Source organism: Carcharhinus amblyrhynchos, unplaced genomic scaffold, assembly GCF_965287045.1.
Source record: "Carcharhinus amblyrhynchos unplaced genomic scaffold, sCarAmb.v2.hapA scaffold_393, whole genome shotgun sequence".
NCBI lineage: Eukaryota > Metazoa > Chordata > Chondrichthyes > Carcharhiniformes > Carcharhinidae > Carcharhinus > Carcharhinus amblyrhynchos.
Window position 1 is genome coordinate 66,648 of NW_027650133.1, and position 18,899 is coordinate 85,546.

At 48.1% G+C, this 18,899-nt stretch overlaps 1 protein-coding gene across 1 annotated transcript in view; it reads right to left on the reverse strand.

Moving 5' to 3' along the window:
• The window catches only part of meiosin (meiosis initiator), a 63,969-nt gene that overhangs the window by 2,607 nt on the left and 42,463 nt on the right, over positions 1–18,899 (reverse strand). Inside the window, exons 10-14 of the mRNA XM_080183729.1 lie at positions 16,982–17,125; positions 13,182–13,303; positions 10,627–10,827; positions 5,753–6,003; positions 423–512 (exon numbers count right to left, since the gene is read on the reverse strand). Coding sequence (XP_080039855.1) covers positions 423–512; positions 5,753–6,003; positions 10,627–10,827; positions 13,182–13,303; positions 16,982–17,125 — 808 coding nt within the window. The remainder of the gene's footprint in view (positions 1–422; positions 513–5,752; positions 6,004–10,626; positions 10,828–13,181; positions 13,304–16,981; positions 17,126–18,899) is intronic.

Here is an 18,899-nt window from a genome sequence, read left to right on the forward strand (position 1 = left end):
TGGCAGCTTGGATCGTTTGTGAATTGGACTGAATTTGAATCGGAATTGTTTTTTTTGGAGCAAGCAAGGTGATGGAGCGCTGCACACACTCTGCGCGCTGGCTTTGTGCCTCTTGAGAAAGGAATAACATTTTTCTTTCAAAGAAGTTTTTTTAAAAAATGCATTGAGAGTTCCCGCCTCCTTCATTCACCCTTTCAGGCAATCAATTGCTCTGGTCATGCTTTGGCCAATCAGAGTTGGATTGCCAACCAATCAGCAGCCACTTCTAGTGTGGTATAAACTCTTTGAAATTTGGTATTCTTGCATTTGTCCGAATCAGTGGACAGCATGACTCCCCTGAAAGGAATATACTGGATTTGTGGTTAGAATTTGGCAAGCTTTCCCTTTCTGCTGATGTAGATCTTCACAATGTACCATCTTACCAGTATGGTCGCCGTTCATTTTTTGACATGTTGCGCCACACGTGAGCCAAAGCTTTGGTAGCAACTGTAGAAGCAGTTCCAGGGTGGTCACTGTGGAGACACAAGGGGTTTCCATCAATCACTCTGTGTTAAATGTGCACAGTGGAGTATTTTGCACATCAGTACACACACATTTGACATCCACGCGATCTGCTATTTTATTCAAAATCTCTTCCACTCTGGGGGAGATGGTGGCATTGGAGGAAGGCTTGGTCTACATGTGACTCCAATCCCGTGGCATGGGGATTGACTATTAATGTCTCTGAAACGGTCATGCGAGACACTCAGGTCAAGGGCAATTAGGGTAGGGCTAGGTGGATTGGCCACACTAAATTATCCAGTAGTGTCACAGGATTAGCAGGGTAAATTTAAGTTTTTTTTTAAGTTTATTTATTAATGTCACAAGTAGGCTTACATTAACACGGCAATGAAGTTACTGTGAAAATCCCCTAGTCGCTCACACTCCGGTGCCTGTTTGGGTACACTGAGGGAGAATTTAGCGCGGCCGATGTACCTAACCAGCATGTCTTTCGGAGGAAACTGGAGCACCTGGAGGAAACCCATGCAGACACAGGGGGAACATGCAGTCATGCATGCATTCCCAAGCCGGGAATCGAACCTGGGTCCCTGATGCTGAGAGGCAGCAGTGCGAACCATTGTGCTGCGTGCCACCCATAAATAAATATACTGGGTTGCGAGGAGAGGGCCTGGGTGGGATCATTGTCGGTGCAGGCTCAATGGGCTGAATGGCCTCCTTCGGCACTGCAGGGATTCCATGACAACAAATGCTGTTCCAGCCAGTGACATCCACATTTCATTACAGATTAAAAAAAAGGTCTAAATTCACTATATTTATACTAATTCCTTTCTTTCAAGGGATCAGGAACACGGGCCGCATACTCTGCCTTTCTCTAGAATCTGCAATGACTTGAACTTTGAGATCTCGTAGAATCATATAGTGTAGAGGAGGCCCTTCAGCCCATTGAGTCTGCACCAACACATTTGAAACACCTCGTCTCCCACCTAATCCCACCTGCTAGCTCCTGGCCCATAACCCTGGATGTTGCGACGTGCCAAGTGCTCATACAGGTACTTTTTAAAGGACTTTTAAAGGGCTTTGTCAAAAAGGGTCATCTGGACTTGAAACGTCAGCTCTTTTCTCTCCTTACAGATGCTGCCAGACCTGCTGAGATTTTCCAGCACTTTCTCTTTTGGTTTCTGATTCCAACATCTGCGGTAATTTGCTTTGAACTACTTTACAAAAGGTGTGAGGCATCCACCACCCCCCCAGGCAGCACATTCCAGACCCTCACCATCCTCTGGGTAAAAAGGTTTTTCTTCACATCCCCCCCAAACCTCCTGCCCCTCACCTTGAACCTATGTACCCTCGTGACTGTCCTTTCAACTAAGGGGAACAGCGGCTCCTATCCACTCTATCCATGCCCCACATAATCTTTCTTTTTCAGCACAGTACAGGCCCTTTGGCCCTCGATGTTGTGCTGAGCTATGTCCCAACCCATGTCCCACTCCAAGATCAAGCTATCCCACTCACTATCATTCTGGTGTGCTCCATGTGCCTATCCAATAACCGCTTGAAAGTTCCTGAAGTGTTCCTAAATCTTGAACACCTCGATCAGGTCGCCCCTCAGTCTCCTCTGCTCCAAAGAAAATGACCCAAGTCTATCCAAACTCTTTTCATAACTTAAATGTTCCATCCCTGGCAGCATCCTGGTGAATCTCCTCTGCACCTTACTTAGTGCAATCCCATAGAAACTTACAAAACTCTAACAGGATTAGACAGGGTAGTTTCAGAATGTTCCTGAAGGTGGGGGAGTCCAGAACTAGAGGTCAGAAAAGAACAAAGAAAATTACAGCACAGGAACAAGCCCTTCGGCCCTCCGAGCCTGCACCGACTGTGCTGCCCGACTGAACTAAAACCTCCCTCCCTTTCGGGGACCATATCTCTCCATTCCCATTCTATTCATGTATTTATCCAGAAGCCCCCAAAACTTACTATTGTACCTGCTTCCACTACCTCCCCCGGCGAGTTTGAGGGTAAGGGGTAAACCTTTTAGGACTGAGGTGAACAGAGGGTGGTGAATGTGGGGAATTCACTTCCACAGAAAGTAGTTGAGGTCAAACGTTGTGTGATTTCAAGAAAAAATTAGATATAGCTCTTGGGACTAAAAGGATCAAGGGATATGGGGGTAAGAGGAAGGGGATCAGGATATTGGATTCCATGATTATCCACGAACAGGGTCAATGGGCTGAATGGCCTCCTCCTGCTTCCATTTCATACGTTTTTACAGCACCATCAAAAGTAATAACATTTCTCAAAGTGTTTCTCAGAGATGGCAGCTGAATAGTGAGGGACAACAGAGGAAACCAAAGGCTTGGTCAAGAGACAGATCCTGGGATTGGAAGGGGTGGGGGGGAGGAGGAAGGGGCAGCAGGAAAGCAAAGGGGTTAATGAAGCATATTTGCCAAGTACAGGATTGGGATGTGTGAACGTCACACTGGATGGGGGGGATGGTGATAGCACTGCAAAGCTGCAGGAAGAACATGAACTGAGACTCCATCATTCCATCAGACAGACTGTATCACACACTCTCCCTTTCTCTGACCGACAGTATCACACACTCTCCCTTTCTCTGACCGACAGTATCACACACTCTCCCTCCCTCTCTGATGGACTGTATCACACACTGTCGGTCAGAGAAAGGGAGTGTGTGTGATACAGTCCATCAGAGAGGGAGGGAGAGTGTGTGATACTGTCGGTCAGAGAAAGGGAGTGTATCACACACTCTCCCTCCCTCTCTGATGGACTGTATCACACACACTCCCTTTCTCTGACCGACTGTATCACACACTCTCCCTCCCTCTCAGCTGGACTGTATCACACACACTCCCTTTCTCTGACCGACAGTATCACACACTCTCCTCTCTCTGACATAAGAACATAAGAAATAGGAGCAGGAGTAGGCCATCTAGCCCTTTGAGCCTGCCCCGCCATTCAATAAGATCATGGCTGATCTGAAGTGGATCAGTTCCACTTTCCCGCTTTCTCCCCTTAACCCTTAATTCCCCTGTCTATCAGAAACCTATCTACCCGTGACTTAAATATATTCAGCGAGGTAGCCTCCACTACTTCAATGGGCAGAAAATTCCAGAGATTCACCACCCTCTGAGTGAAGAAGTTCCTCCTCAGCTCTGATCTAAACTGCCCCCCACTTATCTTGAGGCTGTGTCCTCTAGTCCTGCTGTCCTTCCTAAGCGGGAAGAATCTCTCTACCTCTATCTACCCTATCCATCCCCTTCATTATCTTATACGCCTCAATAAGATCCCCCTCATCCTTCTAAACTCCAACGAGTACAGACCCAGTCTATTTAGTCTCTCTTTTTAGTCCAACCCCCTCATCTCCAGTATCAGCCTAGTGAACCTCCTCTGCACTCCCTCCAAGGCCAATATATCCTTCCGCAAGTACGGCGACCAAAACTGCACACAGTACTCTAGCTGCGGCCTCACCAGTGCCCTGTACAGTTGCAGCAAGATCTCCCTGCTTTTATATTCTATCCCCCTCGCTATAAAGGCCCACATTCCATTCGCCTTTTTGATCACCTGCTGCACCTGCAGACTGGGTTTTTGCGACTCGTGCACAAGGACCCCCAGGTCCCTCTGCACCATAGCATGCTGCAACTTTTCGCCTTTTAAATAATAATCCCTCCTATTATTATTTCCGCCAAAGTGGATAACCTCACACTTGCTAACATTATACTCCATCTGCCAGGTCCTCGCCCACTCGCTCAGCCTATCCAGATCCCTCTGCAGACTTTCCACACCCTCCACGCAATTTGCTTTACCACTCATCTTCGTGTCATCAGCAAATTTCGTTACCCTACACTCAGCCCCCTCCTCTAGATCATCTATATAAATGGTAAATAGCTGAGGCCCCAGCACCGATCCCTGCGGCACTCCACTAGTCACCAACCGCCAACCAGAATAGCACCCATTGATACCAACTCTGTTTCCTATTAGACAGCCAATCCTTATCCATGCTAACACCTTACCCGCAACTCCGTGCACCCTAACCTTCTGTAGCAACCTTTTATGAGGCACCTTATCAATTGCCTTTTGGAAATCTAAAAACACCACATCCACTGGTTCCCCTCTGTCTACCGCACTAGTCACATCCTCATAGAAATCCAATGTGACGGACAGTATCACACACTCTCCCCTCTCTCTGACGGACTGCATCGCACACTCTCCCCTCTCTCTCTGACGGACAGTATCACACGCTCTCACTCTGACAGACTGTATCACACACTCTCCTGTCTCTCTCTGACAGACTGCATCACACACTCTCCTGTCTCTCTCTGACAGACTGTATCACACACTGTCTCTCTCTGACAGACTGTATCACACACTCTCCCCTCTCTCTGACAGACTGTAACACACACTCTCCCCTCTCTCTTTGACAGACTGTAACACACACTCTCCTGTCTCTCTGACAGACTGTAACACACACTCTCATGTCTCTCTCTGATAGACTGTATCACACACTCTCCCCTCTCTCTCTGACGGACTGTGTCACACACTCTCCCCTCTCTCTCTGACAGACTGTATCACACACTCTCCCCCCTCTCTTTGACAGACTGTAACACACACTCTCCCCTCTCTCTTTGACAGACTGTAACACACACTCTCCCCTCTCTCTCTGACAGACTGTAACACACACTCTCCTGTCTCTCTGACAGACTGTATCACACACTCTCCTGTCTCTCTGATGGACTGTATCACACACTCTCCCCTCTCTCTCTGACAGACTATATCACACACTCTCCCCTCTCTCTCTGACAGACTATATCACACACTCTCCCCTCTCTCTCTGACGGGCTGTAACACACACTCTCCTGTCTCTCTGACAGACTGTGTCACACACTCTCCCCTCTCTCTCTGACAGACTGTAACACACACTCTCCTGTCTCTCTGACAGACTGTAACACACACTCTCATGTCTCTCTCTGATAGACTGTATCTCACACTCTCCCTCTCTCTCTCTGACGGACTGTATCACACACTCTCCCCCCTCTCTCTGACAGACTATCACACACTCTCCCCTCGCTCTTTGACGGACTGTATCGCACACTCTCCCTCTCTCTCTCTGACGGACTGTATCGCACACTCTCCCCTCTCTCTCTCTGACGGACTGTATCACACACTCTCTCTCTCTGACAGATGCTATCACACACTCTTCCCCCTCTCCACTGGACTCTGTAATGAGCCATCATACCTGATGTACAGCCTTCTGTTAATACGACAGAAGAGGATGAAGCCGTTGACACATTTTTTCTTGAGTTGGAGCGCGCAGCATCTCTTCCTGCGCGTCTTGCCGTGGCTGGCCTGGCTGATAATCTTACTGCGCTGCTGCTTACTCCAGGTAGCTTGCTGCAAAAACTTTCCCCTGCAGTATGGAGTCCAGGTAATATCATTGTCGTCCATCTCATCGCTTGAGGATAGCCAGTGTTCGCTTTTATCACTGTCCTGGAGGTAACAATCAGTGAGTCGGGTAACCAGCTACACTCCAACGCGTAACACTCCTTCATAAAGTGCATTATGCTAAGCCGTTATATAGCAAAAGGGTGGAATGATCAACCTTTATGAATCACAGGTTAAGCCTGTGGCGTAGTGTGTCTCATTCTAGGCACCGCACTCTAGGATGGGCCTTGAGGAGAGATTGACTAGAATCTTCCAGGGATGAAGGACTTCACGGCACGGTGGCACAGTGGTTAGCACTGTTGCTTCGCAGTGCCAGGGAGCCGGGTTCGATTCTGGCCTCGGGTGACTGTCTTTGCGGAGTCTGCACGTTCTCCCCATGTCTGCAGGGTTTCCTCCAGTCTCCCTGACCCCACCAGCCCCCCCACCCCCAAGTCCCAAGATGTGCAGGTTAGGTGGATTGGCCATGCTAAATTGTCCCTTAGTGTCCAAAAATGTGTAGGTTAGGTGGATTGGCCATGCTAAATTGTCCCTTGGTGTCCCAAGATGTGTAGGTTAGGGGGATTGGCCATGCTGAATTGTCCCTTAGTGTCCAAGAATATGTAGGTTAGGTGGACTGGCCATGCTAAATTGCCCCTTAGTGTCCCAAGATGCGCAGGTTAGGTGGATTGGCCATGCTAAATTGTCCCTTAGTGTCCAAAGATGTGTAGATTCTGGGGTTCTACAGGGAACTACAGACCAGTGAGTCTCACGTCTGTGGTTCGGAAACTACTGGAGAAGATTCTGAAGGACAGAATCTATCTCCGTTTGGAGAGGCAAGGTTTGATCAGGGATGGTCAGCATGGTTTTGTCAGAGAGAGGTCATGCCTAACAAAGTTGATTAAATTTTTTGAGCATGTAACCAAGTGTTTGGATGAGGGTAGTGCGGTTGATGCAGTTTATATGGATTTCAGTAAAACCTTTGACAAAGTCCCACATGGGAGACTTATTAAGAAGGTTAATGCACATGGGATACCGGGTGATCTGACAAGGTGGATTCATAATTGGCTTAGCGGTTGGAGACAGAGAGTGATGACAGAAAGCTGCTTTAGTGACTGGAAGCCAGTATCCAGTGATATACCACAGGGATCCGTGCTGGGCCCCCTATTGTTCGTCATTTTTATAAATGACATAGATGACTATGTGGGGGATAGGATCAGTAAGCTTGCCGGTGATTAAGAGTGAAGTTGAATGTCTTGGGTTACAGGAAGATATAGATGAGATGGTCAAATGGGCAGATGGAATTCAATCGTGAAAAGTGTGAGGTGATGCACTTGGAAGGGGTAATTTGACAAGGAAGGAGACTATGAAAGCTCTGACACTGGGAAGTTCCGAAGAACAAAGGGACCTTGGCATGTTTGTCCATAGAAGGCGGAAAAGGCAGGTTAATAGGGTGGTGAAAAAGGCATGCAGCACAGTCGCCTTTATCACTCGGGGTATAGAGTACAAAAGCAGAGAAGTTATGATGGAGTTGTACAGAACGTTGGTGAGGTCACAGCTGGAGCGATTGCACTGGAAGGGGTGCAGAGGAGATTCACCAGGATGCTGCCTGGGATGGAGCATTTAAGTTATGAAGAGAGGTTGGATAGGCTTGGGTTGTTTACACTGGGTCAGAGAAGACTGAGGAGCGACCTGATTGAGGTGTACAAGATTATGAGGGACATGGATAGGAAGCAGCTGTTGCCCTTTAGTTGAAGGGTCAGTTACGAGGGGTCAAAAGTTAAAAGTGAGGGGTGGGAGGTTTAGGGAAGATTTGAGGAAAAATCTTTTTACTCGGAGGGTGATGAGGGTCTGGTTTGCGCTGCCTGGGAGGGTGGTGGAGGTGGGATGCCTCACATCCTTTAAAAGTATCTGGATGAGCACTTGGCACACTGTAACATTCAAGGCTATGGGCCAAGTGCTGGTAAGTGGGATTAGGTGGGCAGGTCAGGGCATTTCATGCGTTGGTGTAGACTCGATGGGCTGTAAGGCCTCTTCTACACTGTAGTCATAAAATCATAGAGATTTACATCATGGGAACAGGCCATTCATCAGTCCACTGGCGCAACTGATCAAGATCCTGATTGGAGATAACTTTCTTTACTGTCCACTATGCCACCGATCTTGGTATCATCTGCAAACTTACAAATCATGTCTCCTATATTCTCATCCAAATCATTAATATAAATGACAAATAACAGTGGACCCAGCGCTGATCCCTGAGGCACACTGCTGGTCACAGGCCTCTAGTTTGAAAAACAATTCTCTACAACCATCCAGCCAATTTTGTATCCATTTAGCTACCTCACCCTGGATCCTGTGAGATTTAACCTTATGTAGCAACCTACCATGCGGTACCTTGTCAAAGGCCTTGCTAAAGTCCATGTATACAATATCAGCTGCACTGCCCTCATCTACTTTCTTGGTTAGAACATAAGAACATAAGAACATAAGAAATAGGAGCAGGAGTAGGCCATCTAGCCCTTCGAGCCTGCCCCGCCATTCAATAAGATCATGGCTGATCTGTTGTGGCTCAGTTCCACTTTCCTGCCCTCTCCCCATAACCCTTAATCCCCTCTCTTATCAAGAACCCATCAACCCGTTTCTTAAAAATATGTAGCGAGGCAGCCTCCACCACTTCAACGGGCAGAGAATTCCAGAGATTCACCACCCTTTGAGTGAAGAAGTTCCTCCTCAACTCCGTTCTAAACCGCCTCCCCTTTATCTTGAGGCTGTGCCCCCTAGTCCTACTGTCTTTTTTGAGCGGGAAGAGTCTCTCCACCTCTATCCTATCCATCCCATTCATCATCTTATACGTCTCAATGAGATCTCCCCTCATTCTTCTAAACTCTAACGAGTACAAGCCTAGTTTATTCAGCCTCTCCTCATAGCTCAATCCCCTCAACTCCAGTATCAGCCTAGTAAACCTCCTCTGCACTCCCTCCAGGGCCAAAATATCCTTGCGCAGGTGCGGCGCCCAAAACTGCACACAGTACTCCAGCTGCGGCCTCACCAATGCCCTATACAGCTGCAGCAAGACCTCCCTACTTTTATATTCAATCCCCCTCGCTATGAAGGCCAGCATCCCATTCGCCTTCCTGACCACCTGCTGCACCTGCAAGCTGGGTTTTTGCGACTCATGCACAAGGACCCCGAGGTCCCTCTGCACCGTCGCCTGCTGCAGTTTTTCCCTTCAAAAAAGTTACCCCTTCAAAAAACTCAATCAAATTTGTGAGACGCGATTTTCCACTGACAAAGCCATGCTGCTTGTTCCTAATCGGTACTTGCGTCTCTAAATGCCTGTAGATCCTGTCTCTCAAAATACCTTCCACCAATTTACCCACCACAGCTGCGAGGCTCACTGGCCTGTAGTTCCCAGGCTTTTCCCTGCAGCCCTTTTTAAACAAAGGCACAACATTTGCCACTCTCCAATCTTCAGGCACCTCACCCGTGACAGTCGATGATTCAAATATCTCGGCTAGAGGACCCGCAATTTCCTCCCTAGCCTCCCACAATGTCCTGGGATACACTTCATTAGCTCCCGGGGATTTATCTACCTTGATGCATTTTAGGACTTCCAACACCTCCTTCTCTGTTATATGTACACTCCTCAAGACATGACTATTTATTTCCCCAAGTTCCGTAACATCCATGCTTTTCTCAACAGTAAATACAGATGAGAAATATTCATTTATGACTCACCCATCTCTTGCGAATTCTCACTTAGATGACCTCGTTGATCCTTAAGAAGTGCTACTCTCTCCCTTGTTACTCTTTTGCCCTTTATGTATTTGTAGAAGCTCTTTGGATTCTCCTTTGCCTTATCTGCCAAAACAATCTTGTGGCCCCTTTTTGCTCTCCTGATTTCTCACTGAACTCTACTCCTACACTCCCTATACTCTTCAAGGGATTCCCTTGATCCTAGCTGCCTATGCATGTCATGTAGTCTTCTGTGATTCTGTGAGTGGTCATGCTAAATTGTCCCTTAGTGTCCAAAGTTGTGTAGGTTAGGGGGATTGGCCATGGCAAATTGTCCCTTAGTGTCCAAAGATGTGTAGGTTAGGGGGATTGGTCATGGCAAATTGTCCCTTAGTGTCCAAACATGTGTAGGTTAGGGGGATTAGCCATGGTAACCTGCCCCTCAGTGTCCCAAAATGTGAAGGTTAGGTGGATTGACCATGCTAAATTGTCCCTTAGAGTCCTAAGATGTGTAGTTGGGGGATTGGCCATGCTAAATTGTCTCTTAACGTCTCAAGATGTGTAGTTTAGGGAGATGGGCCATGGTAAATTGCCAGTTAGTGTCCAAAGATGTGTAAGTTAAGGGGGATTGGCCATGCTAAGTTGTCCCTTAGTGTCCCAAGATGGGTAAGTTAAGGGGGATTAGTGGGGTAAATGTGGCCATTGTCCATCCCTCACCCGCTGTGATTCCCGTGGCGGGTGAGGCGGTAAAATCCCTCCCAAGAGGTGAGAATTATACCGTTACGTCTGCCGTTGGCTCAGGTAGACTGTTGGGGCAGTGTCGAGGAAGACTTACGCTCCACCTAAGCTGACCTGGGAGACATTGTTAGTGCTGAAGTTCTTTTGACGAGTATAAAAATAGATAGCACAAAACTGTGGGTGTGAAGGAGGGATGATTATGATGCAGTAAGTCACCTCCAGAAGATGTCTGTCCCACTTGTCAAAGCTGGGGCAAATCTGGCAGGAATTGTCCCCTGAAGATGTACTGCTGGCTTGACTGGAATCTGTCCGACTTGTCTCACTGCATGGCAGGTAGCAGTGGTCAAAAATGAAGGTGGACTGGAACGAGTCGGAGGTCATCGGTGGCGTTGCAGGCACCATTTGATCTGGATCATCCTGGGTAAAGCAAAGCAAGGAGACATCTATCAACTACAGGGCCAGCTCCTCAATGCAGCCCCCACCTTGCAGGTGTAGAACTCAACTTTTAGTCTCCCTCCACTACCCAGTTTCCATGCAGACATTTGGTTCCAGCTACGTAACTGCTCCCCAGACGGTCTACCTTCCCCGTGTCCATTCCCCATGGCGATTGACAGTAGGCTATTTGACCATGGCTAGCATCGTAGCCAAGTCACATTCTGTCTTTATCCAAGAGCCTTTTGCCAGGCCCGTTTTTGTGACACTTTGACATATCACTCTCTCCTGATTAGGACAGGGTAGGTGCCAGAAAAGGTTACCCTCTCTCACACGTAGACAGCACGGTGGCACAGTGGTTAGCACTGCTGCCTTATTGCGCCAGGGACCCGGGTTCGATTCCTGGCTTGGGTCACTGTCTGTGTGGAGTTTGCATGTTCTCCCCATGTCTGTGTGGGTTTCCTGCAGGTGCTCTGGTTTCCTCCCACAGTCTGAAAGATGTGCGGGTTAGGTGGATTGACCCGAACAGGTGCTGGAACGTGGCAACTCACAGTAACTTCATTGCAGCGTTAATGTAAGCCTTACTAATAAATAAACTTAATTTTGCTTTTTACTTTATGGGTATAGAGGGATATGGGCCAAATGTGGGTAATTGGGACCGGCTTAGTGGTTACAAAAAAGGGGTGGCATGGACAAGTTGGGCCGAAGGGCCTGTTTCCATGCTGTAAATCTATGACTTTGCTGGATTTGTCTTCCCTTTGACTCCAGAGGCAGAGATTATGTTAGATATTCTCTTTGGGCGACTGTGCAGACTGGAGGTCAACCCCGAGTCCCTCTGGCCTGCATGGCTAAATTAGTGGCACACACACAACAAACTCTAGACTAGCAGTCTGTTCCGGGATTGCCCAACTCTGGTAACAGATAACGGTCCGTCTTAACGCATCGCATGATTAGGTGCAGGAAGTGAGTGGGTAGGGGACACAGCAAGTTCACTTTTATTTGATTCTTACCCAAAGCTAAAATCTTCAACTCCTTAATGACTCGTTGGCAGGGAAAAGCCAGATAAACAAGGATAGTTGCTGGCCTGGCCTCCAATCTGTGCAAGTGAGTTGATTTCAGCCAGGGTGATGACTGGGGAAGCACAATTAATCTCAGGACCAGTGGACTGGGGGTAATTCAAACTAACCAGGTTATCTGACCACCCTGACCCGCCGCCCCCCGCCCCGCCCCACAACTTCCCCCCCTCTCCCCAATCACCATCCAGGGAACATAGATAATAGAAAAACTACAGCACAATAAAATTAAACATAATAACCAATTTGCACACAGCGATATCTCAGTACCAGTAACGCGATGAGTAGGTAAATCTGTGTTGAGTGATGGTGATTGAGGGATAGATATTGAGCAGGACACCCAGTAGAACTCCCCTGCCCATCTTCAAAACAGTGCTGGGGGTGGGGGATCCTTTTATGCCCACCTGGGCTTAAAGTCTCATGCTAAAGCTGGCATCCAGGATAGTGCAGGAGGTTGGAAAGGTCAACTACAAGAGGGCACAGGTTGAAGGTGAGAGGAGGAAAGTTTAGTGGAGACGTACGAGGAAAGAGGGTGGTGGGTGCCTGGAACGCACTGCCAGTGGAGGCGGTGGAAGCAGGCACCTTAGCACGATTCAAGGCGTATCCTGATAGGCACATGAACAGGGGGCAAACAGAGGAATAGAAACCGGGTATGAGCAATACATGGTAGGTCTAAATGAGGATTAGGAATTGGCGCAGGCCTTGGTGGGCCAAAGGGCCTGTTCCTGGTTTTATTCCTTCAGTACTAGGGCAGCACAACAGCACAGTGGTTAGCACTGCTGTCTCACAGTGCCAAGGATCTGGGTTCAATTCCAGGTTTGGGTCACTGTCTGTGCGGAATCTGCATGTTCTGCCCGTGTCTGGGCGGGTTTCCTCCGAGTGCTGCGGTTTCCTCCCACAGTCCAAAAGACATGTTGGTTAGGTGCATTGACCGTGCTAAATTCTCCCTCAATGTACCCGAACAGCCAGGGTGTGGCAACAAGGAGAATTTCACAGTAACTTCCTTGCAGTGTTAATGTAAGCCTTACATATGACGACTAAACAAATAATAAATAAACTTTTATACTGTGAGTGTCAGCCTGAAATAAGTGCCTAGAGTCCCTATTGAACTCATAACCATCTGACTAAGAGCTGAGAGTGCTAATGTGGCTCAACCTGTCTTCAGAATAGGGAGGGGAAGGGCTGGAGTTGAGAGGGGACAATGTGAGATATTGTTTAAAGCGTCTGCACTCTAAAAGCTTTACGCCGGACCCACGGACACAGTACCTTTAAAGTCAGGTTCCAGTAGCCGCTAGGGTAGTGTTGGCTTTGACCTGTGTTAGACAGCTTCAAGTCTCCGGGTCTGGTTGCTGGAAGGTCGGGGCTAAGGCACACAGCTCCAAACAAGGCTGCAAGGAGGAAAGTTACAAGGTTGTGACAGGAAATCACAGGTTTGATTTTTGGTCTAATTCGGTGAGTTGGTGGACAAAAAAAAGAGATGTCACCGGTTGAGGTGACACTCGGCATACGCATTCAGCCTAGCGAGTCACCAGGACCCCAAGCTGCAGATTTACTGACTCAGAGTGCTACCAGCTGAGCTACAGCTGACACTGACTAAGACATCAGCCCACGAGTGAGGAACGAGGAACTGCTGGCCTCAAGCGCCTGATGAGCTGATACCCGGCCGGATGGCTTCCAGCATAGCTGGAGTAGACAACAAATTAAAGAGCTGAGAGCACCAGTAGCAGTCCAAAATATACACTTCCCACCCCTCCCCCTTCACGAAGCTGGGTCAAAAGCACAGAGGAACAGAATCCCTACAGTGCAGGAGGAGGCCATTCAGCCCATCAGGTCAGCATCAACAGCAATCCCACCCAGGCCTTATCCCAGTAAGCTCACCCACTAATCCTTCTGATATCAATTTAGCACGGCCAATCCACCTAACCTAACATCTTAGGACACTAAGGGGCAATTTAGCATGGCCAATCCACCTAACCTGAACATCTCTTTTCACTGAGTGGCAACTTACAGAACCATAGAATCCCTACAGTGCAGAAGGAGGCCATTCGGCCCATCGAGTCTGCACCAACCACAATCCCACCCAAGCTCTATCCCCGTAACCCAATGCATTTACCCTAGCTAGTCCCTCTGACATGACGGGACAATTCAGCATGGCCAATTCACCTAATCCGCACATCTTTCAGACTGTGGGAGGAAACTGGAGCACCTGGAGGAAACCCATGCAGAAACGGGGAGAACGTGCAGATTCCACACAGACAGTGACCCAAACCGGGGTCTGAACCTGGGATCCTGATGCTGTGAGTCAGCAGTGTCACCATGCCACCCACGAATTAGCATGGCCAATCCACCTAACTGGCACATCTTTGGACACTAAGGGGCAATTTAGCATGGCCAACCCACCTAACCCGCACATCTTTGGAGTGGGAGGAAACCAGAGCACCTGGACGTAACCTACGTAGACATGGAAAGAACATGCAAACTCCACACAGACAGTGACCCAAGGCTGGAATTGAACCCGGGACCCTGGCGCCGTGAGGCAGCAGTGCTAACCACTTGCAATCAATTACCTCACGTCCTGAGTGCCACAGAAAAGTGCAACCGTTTAGGAGGCTGTGCACCTCACCAACCCTAAGATTGACTTTTATTGTTTAGCCCTTGCTGTTCTGAGAAGGTGCCCACCTCTCATGAGGAACGGGCGGATTGTCTAATGAGGAAAGGTTAGTCAGCCTAGGCTTCTGTCCACTGGAGTTTAGAAGAGTAAGAGGCAATTTGATTGGCACCTTTAAGATCCTGAGAGATCTTGACGGGTAAGATGTGGAGAGGGTGTGTCCTCTTGTGGGAGAATGTAGAACTGGGGGCGGGGGGGGGTCACTATTTAAAAATAAAGGGTCGCCCATTTAAAATGGAGACAAGGAGAATTTTTTTCTCTCAGAAGATTATAAGTGTTTGGAACTCTCTTCTCCAAAAGCAGTGGATGCAGAGCCATTGAGTACTTTAAGGCAGAGATGGATAGATTCTTGGTAAGCAAGGGGGTGATCAGCTATTGGGATGCAGATTTGAGGTTACTCCCAGATCAGCCATGATCTTATGAAATGGCGAAGCAAGCTCGAGGCCTCCTCCTGTCCCTTGTTCATATAAAAAACTTGTAATTTTGAAAATAATATGTTGAGAGCATCCATTATCATTCCACCAGTGAGGAATTAGAAGATATCTTTTCCCGACCTAGCACAGTATCAACAGGAAACAGATGATAAAATGGGGGGAAATCTAAGATCAGCAGGCTCCAACATGAAGGCTAAGCGTAAGCCCTGTCCTTAAAAAGTGAAGTTTATTTATTAGTCACATGTGGGCTATTAACTCTGCAATGAAGTTACTGTGAAAATCCCTTAGTCGCCACACTCCTGTTTGGGTACACTAAGGGAAAATTTAGCATGGCCAACGCACCTAACCAGCACATCTTACCAGAATGATAGGGAGTGGGATAGCTTGATCTCGGTTTCGGGCAAAGCTCGGCACAACATTGAGGGCTGAAGGGCCTGTACTGTGCTGTACTGTTCTATATCTTTCAGACTATGGGAGGAAACCATTGAGGGTACGCTGAGGAAGAATTCAGCACGGCCAACCTACTTAACCAGCACACCTTTGGATTGTGGGAGGAAACTGGAGCACCCGGAGGAAACCCACGCAGACACGAGGAAAATCTGCAGACACCCCACAGACAATGACCCAAGCTGGGAATCGAACCCTGCTGCTGTGAGGCAGCAAGTGCTGTCACATGTTGCAATCCCAAAACTGCCAGCCATCATCCGTCAACCAATTTAGCGTAGGTTGTGGACTGGACGTGGGGCTTGCTTGGTTCCCCCCCAACCCCATGGCTTTCGCCTTTCGCCTTGTGCGTTTACTGACTAGGCCAATTGAGTGCTATCATAGCGGTGGTGATAAACTCAGAGTACAGAGGGAACAGGCTACAGAGCGTGCAGTTATCACAATTTTTAACCAAACCAGTGTTAGTTTCAGGTCTCAGGTCTACGCAGTGTGAAAATAACACGTACAATCTCAATGCACTGAGCACCCACTGGTAACTTACATAATGGAAACTGCAGGTTGTGATGCTTCTGCATTTCAACTGAAGTTAGGGTTAGAACTATTAGAGTGGAGGCCGGCGCATGTGAGTCGCTCCCTGCTAGCTGGACCAAAACCAAACGTCAAGATGCCCTTAGTTAACCCAAAAATAGGAGTGTAGAAAAATTACATTTCAATTTGGAGCAGCTGATACGATCGTAGGGTTTATTTAGTTGCTTCACAGTTGGTTATCGGTGAAAAAAAGAGACATGCTGTCAAAGTTTTTCGTCTCACACTTATCAGGTCAGATTCCCAAAAATATCATAGTTAGTTCTACAGTGCAGAAAGAGACCATTCGGCCCATTGAGTCTGCACCAACCACAGTCCCACCCAGGTCCTAACCCCATAATCCCATGCTTTAGCTTAGCTAGCCCCCCTGATACTAAGGGGCAATTTAGCACGGCCAATCCACCTAACCTGCACGTCTTTTTTCGGGCTGTGGGAGGAAACCGGAGCACCCGGAGGAAACCCACGCAGACGCGGGGAGAATGTGCAAACTCCACAGAGACAGTGACCCAAGGCTGGAATCGAACCCGGATCCCTGGTGCTGCGAGACGGCAGTGCTAACCACTGTGCCACCATCAAATCTCAAAGAGTTGGATTCCCACACTTTGCTAAATTATTACCTGGAGCCATAGCCAATTTAGTTCCCACGCATTTGGAAAGAATGAAAAGATACCCCAGTTTATTTTTAATGCAAAAGAAGAGTGTTTTACTTTTAGCAAACAGTGTCGTTTTTTTTGTTGAGGTTCAAGGCACAGAACACAGAATATTCCAGTGCAGTACAGGCCCTTTGGCCCTCAATGTTGTGCCGACCTGTGAAACCAATCTAAAGCCCATCTAACCTACACCACTCCAATATCATGCGCTGAGGTTAGCTGGTGCGGGGAAAGTGGTCTCATTTGGCCATGTTTTGAAGGGTCTGATTGACCCAGCCCCATTACCTTGAGCTAGGTTTTCCTTCTTGTCCTGCAGAAGTTGAACGTGGCGCCCCGGAGATGAGAAGAGGGAAGGACTCAAGCCCAGTGTCGCCTGGAGTCCCGATGTGGCGAGAGAGCCGCTGATGGGGGAATGAATCTCCGCTCCTCCTTGGGAAAGGATGGTGTAGGTTAGAGACTGCTAACAGATCCCGATAAGGGTGAAAATACGCAAGGTGACATTAACAGAACTCTGTGCAATTTCAGCCATGGGCAAAAAGCATTTTAAAGTTAGTGGCCGTTCTGATGAGTGTTTGACCTGAAGTATCACAAACTGCCTTTTCTTCATGGAGACTGACTGCCCAGTTGTGTATTTTCCAAATTACTGAGCCCAGCCACACTTTCAGCTCAGAGAAAGATGTTACTGCACAGATCTTTCGGCAGTAGTCATCTTTATGTTCAAACGTTTTCCCTCCTTTTAGTTTCATGCTGGCTTTGGGCCGTGTGGAAACTTCTGCGCTGTTGCGATTTTATGATTCTACGAAAAGCATGGTGGCATAGTGGTTAGCACTGCTGCCTCACAGTGCCAGGAACCTGGGTTTGATTCCCAGCTTGAGTCACTGTTTATGTGGAGTCTGCACCTTCTACCTGTGTCTGCACGGGCTTCCTTCGGGTGCTCCGGTTTCCTCCCATAGCCCGAAAGTTTTGCAAGTGAGGTGAATTGGCCATGTTAAATTCTCCTTCAGTGTACCCGAAAGCACGCTGGAGTGTGGTGACTAGGGGATTTTCACAGTAACTACGTTGCAGTTTTAATATAAGCCTACTTGTGACCAATAAATAAACTTTATTTTTCTCACATCTGCAACAGAAGGTCATGGATTTAAATTCCACTTCCAACACTTCAGCACAAATTTTAGGCTGACTCTACCAGTGCAAAACTGAGGAAGTCCTTCACTGTTCGATGTAATAGCTTTTCATAGAATCCCTACAGTGCAGAAGGAGGCCATTCGGCCATCGAGTCTGCACCGACCACAATCCCACCCAGGTCATATCCCCATAACCCCACATATTCACCTTGCTTATCCCCCTCAACACAAGGGGCAATTTACCATGGCCAATCCACCTAACCTGCACATCTTTGGACACTAAGAGGCAATTTACCATGGTCAATCCACCTAACCTGCACATCTTTGGACACTAAGAGGCAATTTACCATGGTCAATCAACTTAACTCGTATATCTTTGGACACTGAGGGGTAATTTAGCATGGCCAATCCACCTAACATACACATCTTTGGACACTAAGGGGCAATTAAGCATGGCCAATACACCTAACCTGCACATCGTTGACACTGAGGGGCAATTAAGCATTGCCAATCTACCTAACCCGCACATCTTTGGACTGTAGGAGGAAACCCTCGCAGGCATGGGGAGAATATGCAGATGCCACACAGAAAGTGACCCAAGGCCAGAATTGAACCTGGGTCCCTCGTAGTATGAGGCAGCAGTGCCGACCACTGTGCTACCGTGTCGCCCTTTTTCCATGAGACATTAAACCTTTCTGCCCCCCCATTCCCCTCCCCCGCCCCAAAGGGGTCGTAAACGAGCCCACGCCACCATTTTGAAGAATCGAGGCGATTTCCCTGACGTCTTGGTATTATTTATCCCTCAATCAACAGCACCGAGAACTTACTCATTATTTCACGGCTGTATATGAGATCTTCCTGTGCCCAAATTAGCTGCTGCATTTCCTGCAGCAGTGACCACGCTTGAGAAGTACTTCATTGGCTGGCAAGCACTTCGAGATGCTGTGCGGTTGTGCAAGGCACAATATAAATGAAAGCCGTTCTTTATTTTTCTCTCCTTATGCTGCTGTCTCTTGCTGGGGTACGCTTCCATGGGTACCTCTGCCATCTCAGCCACGTGGTCTCACCCAGGTCAGTGT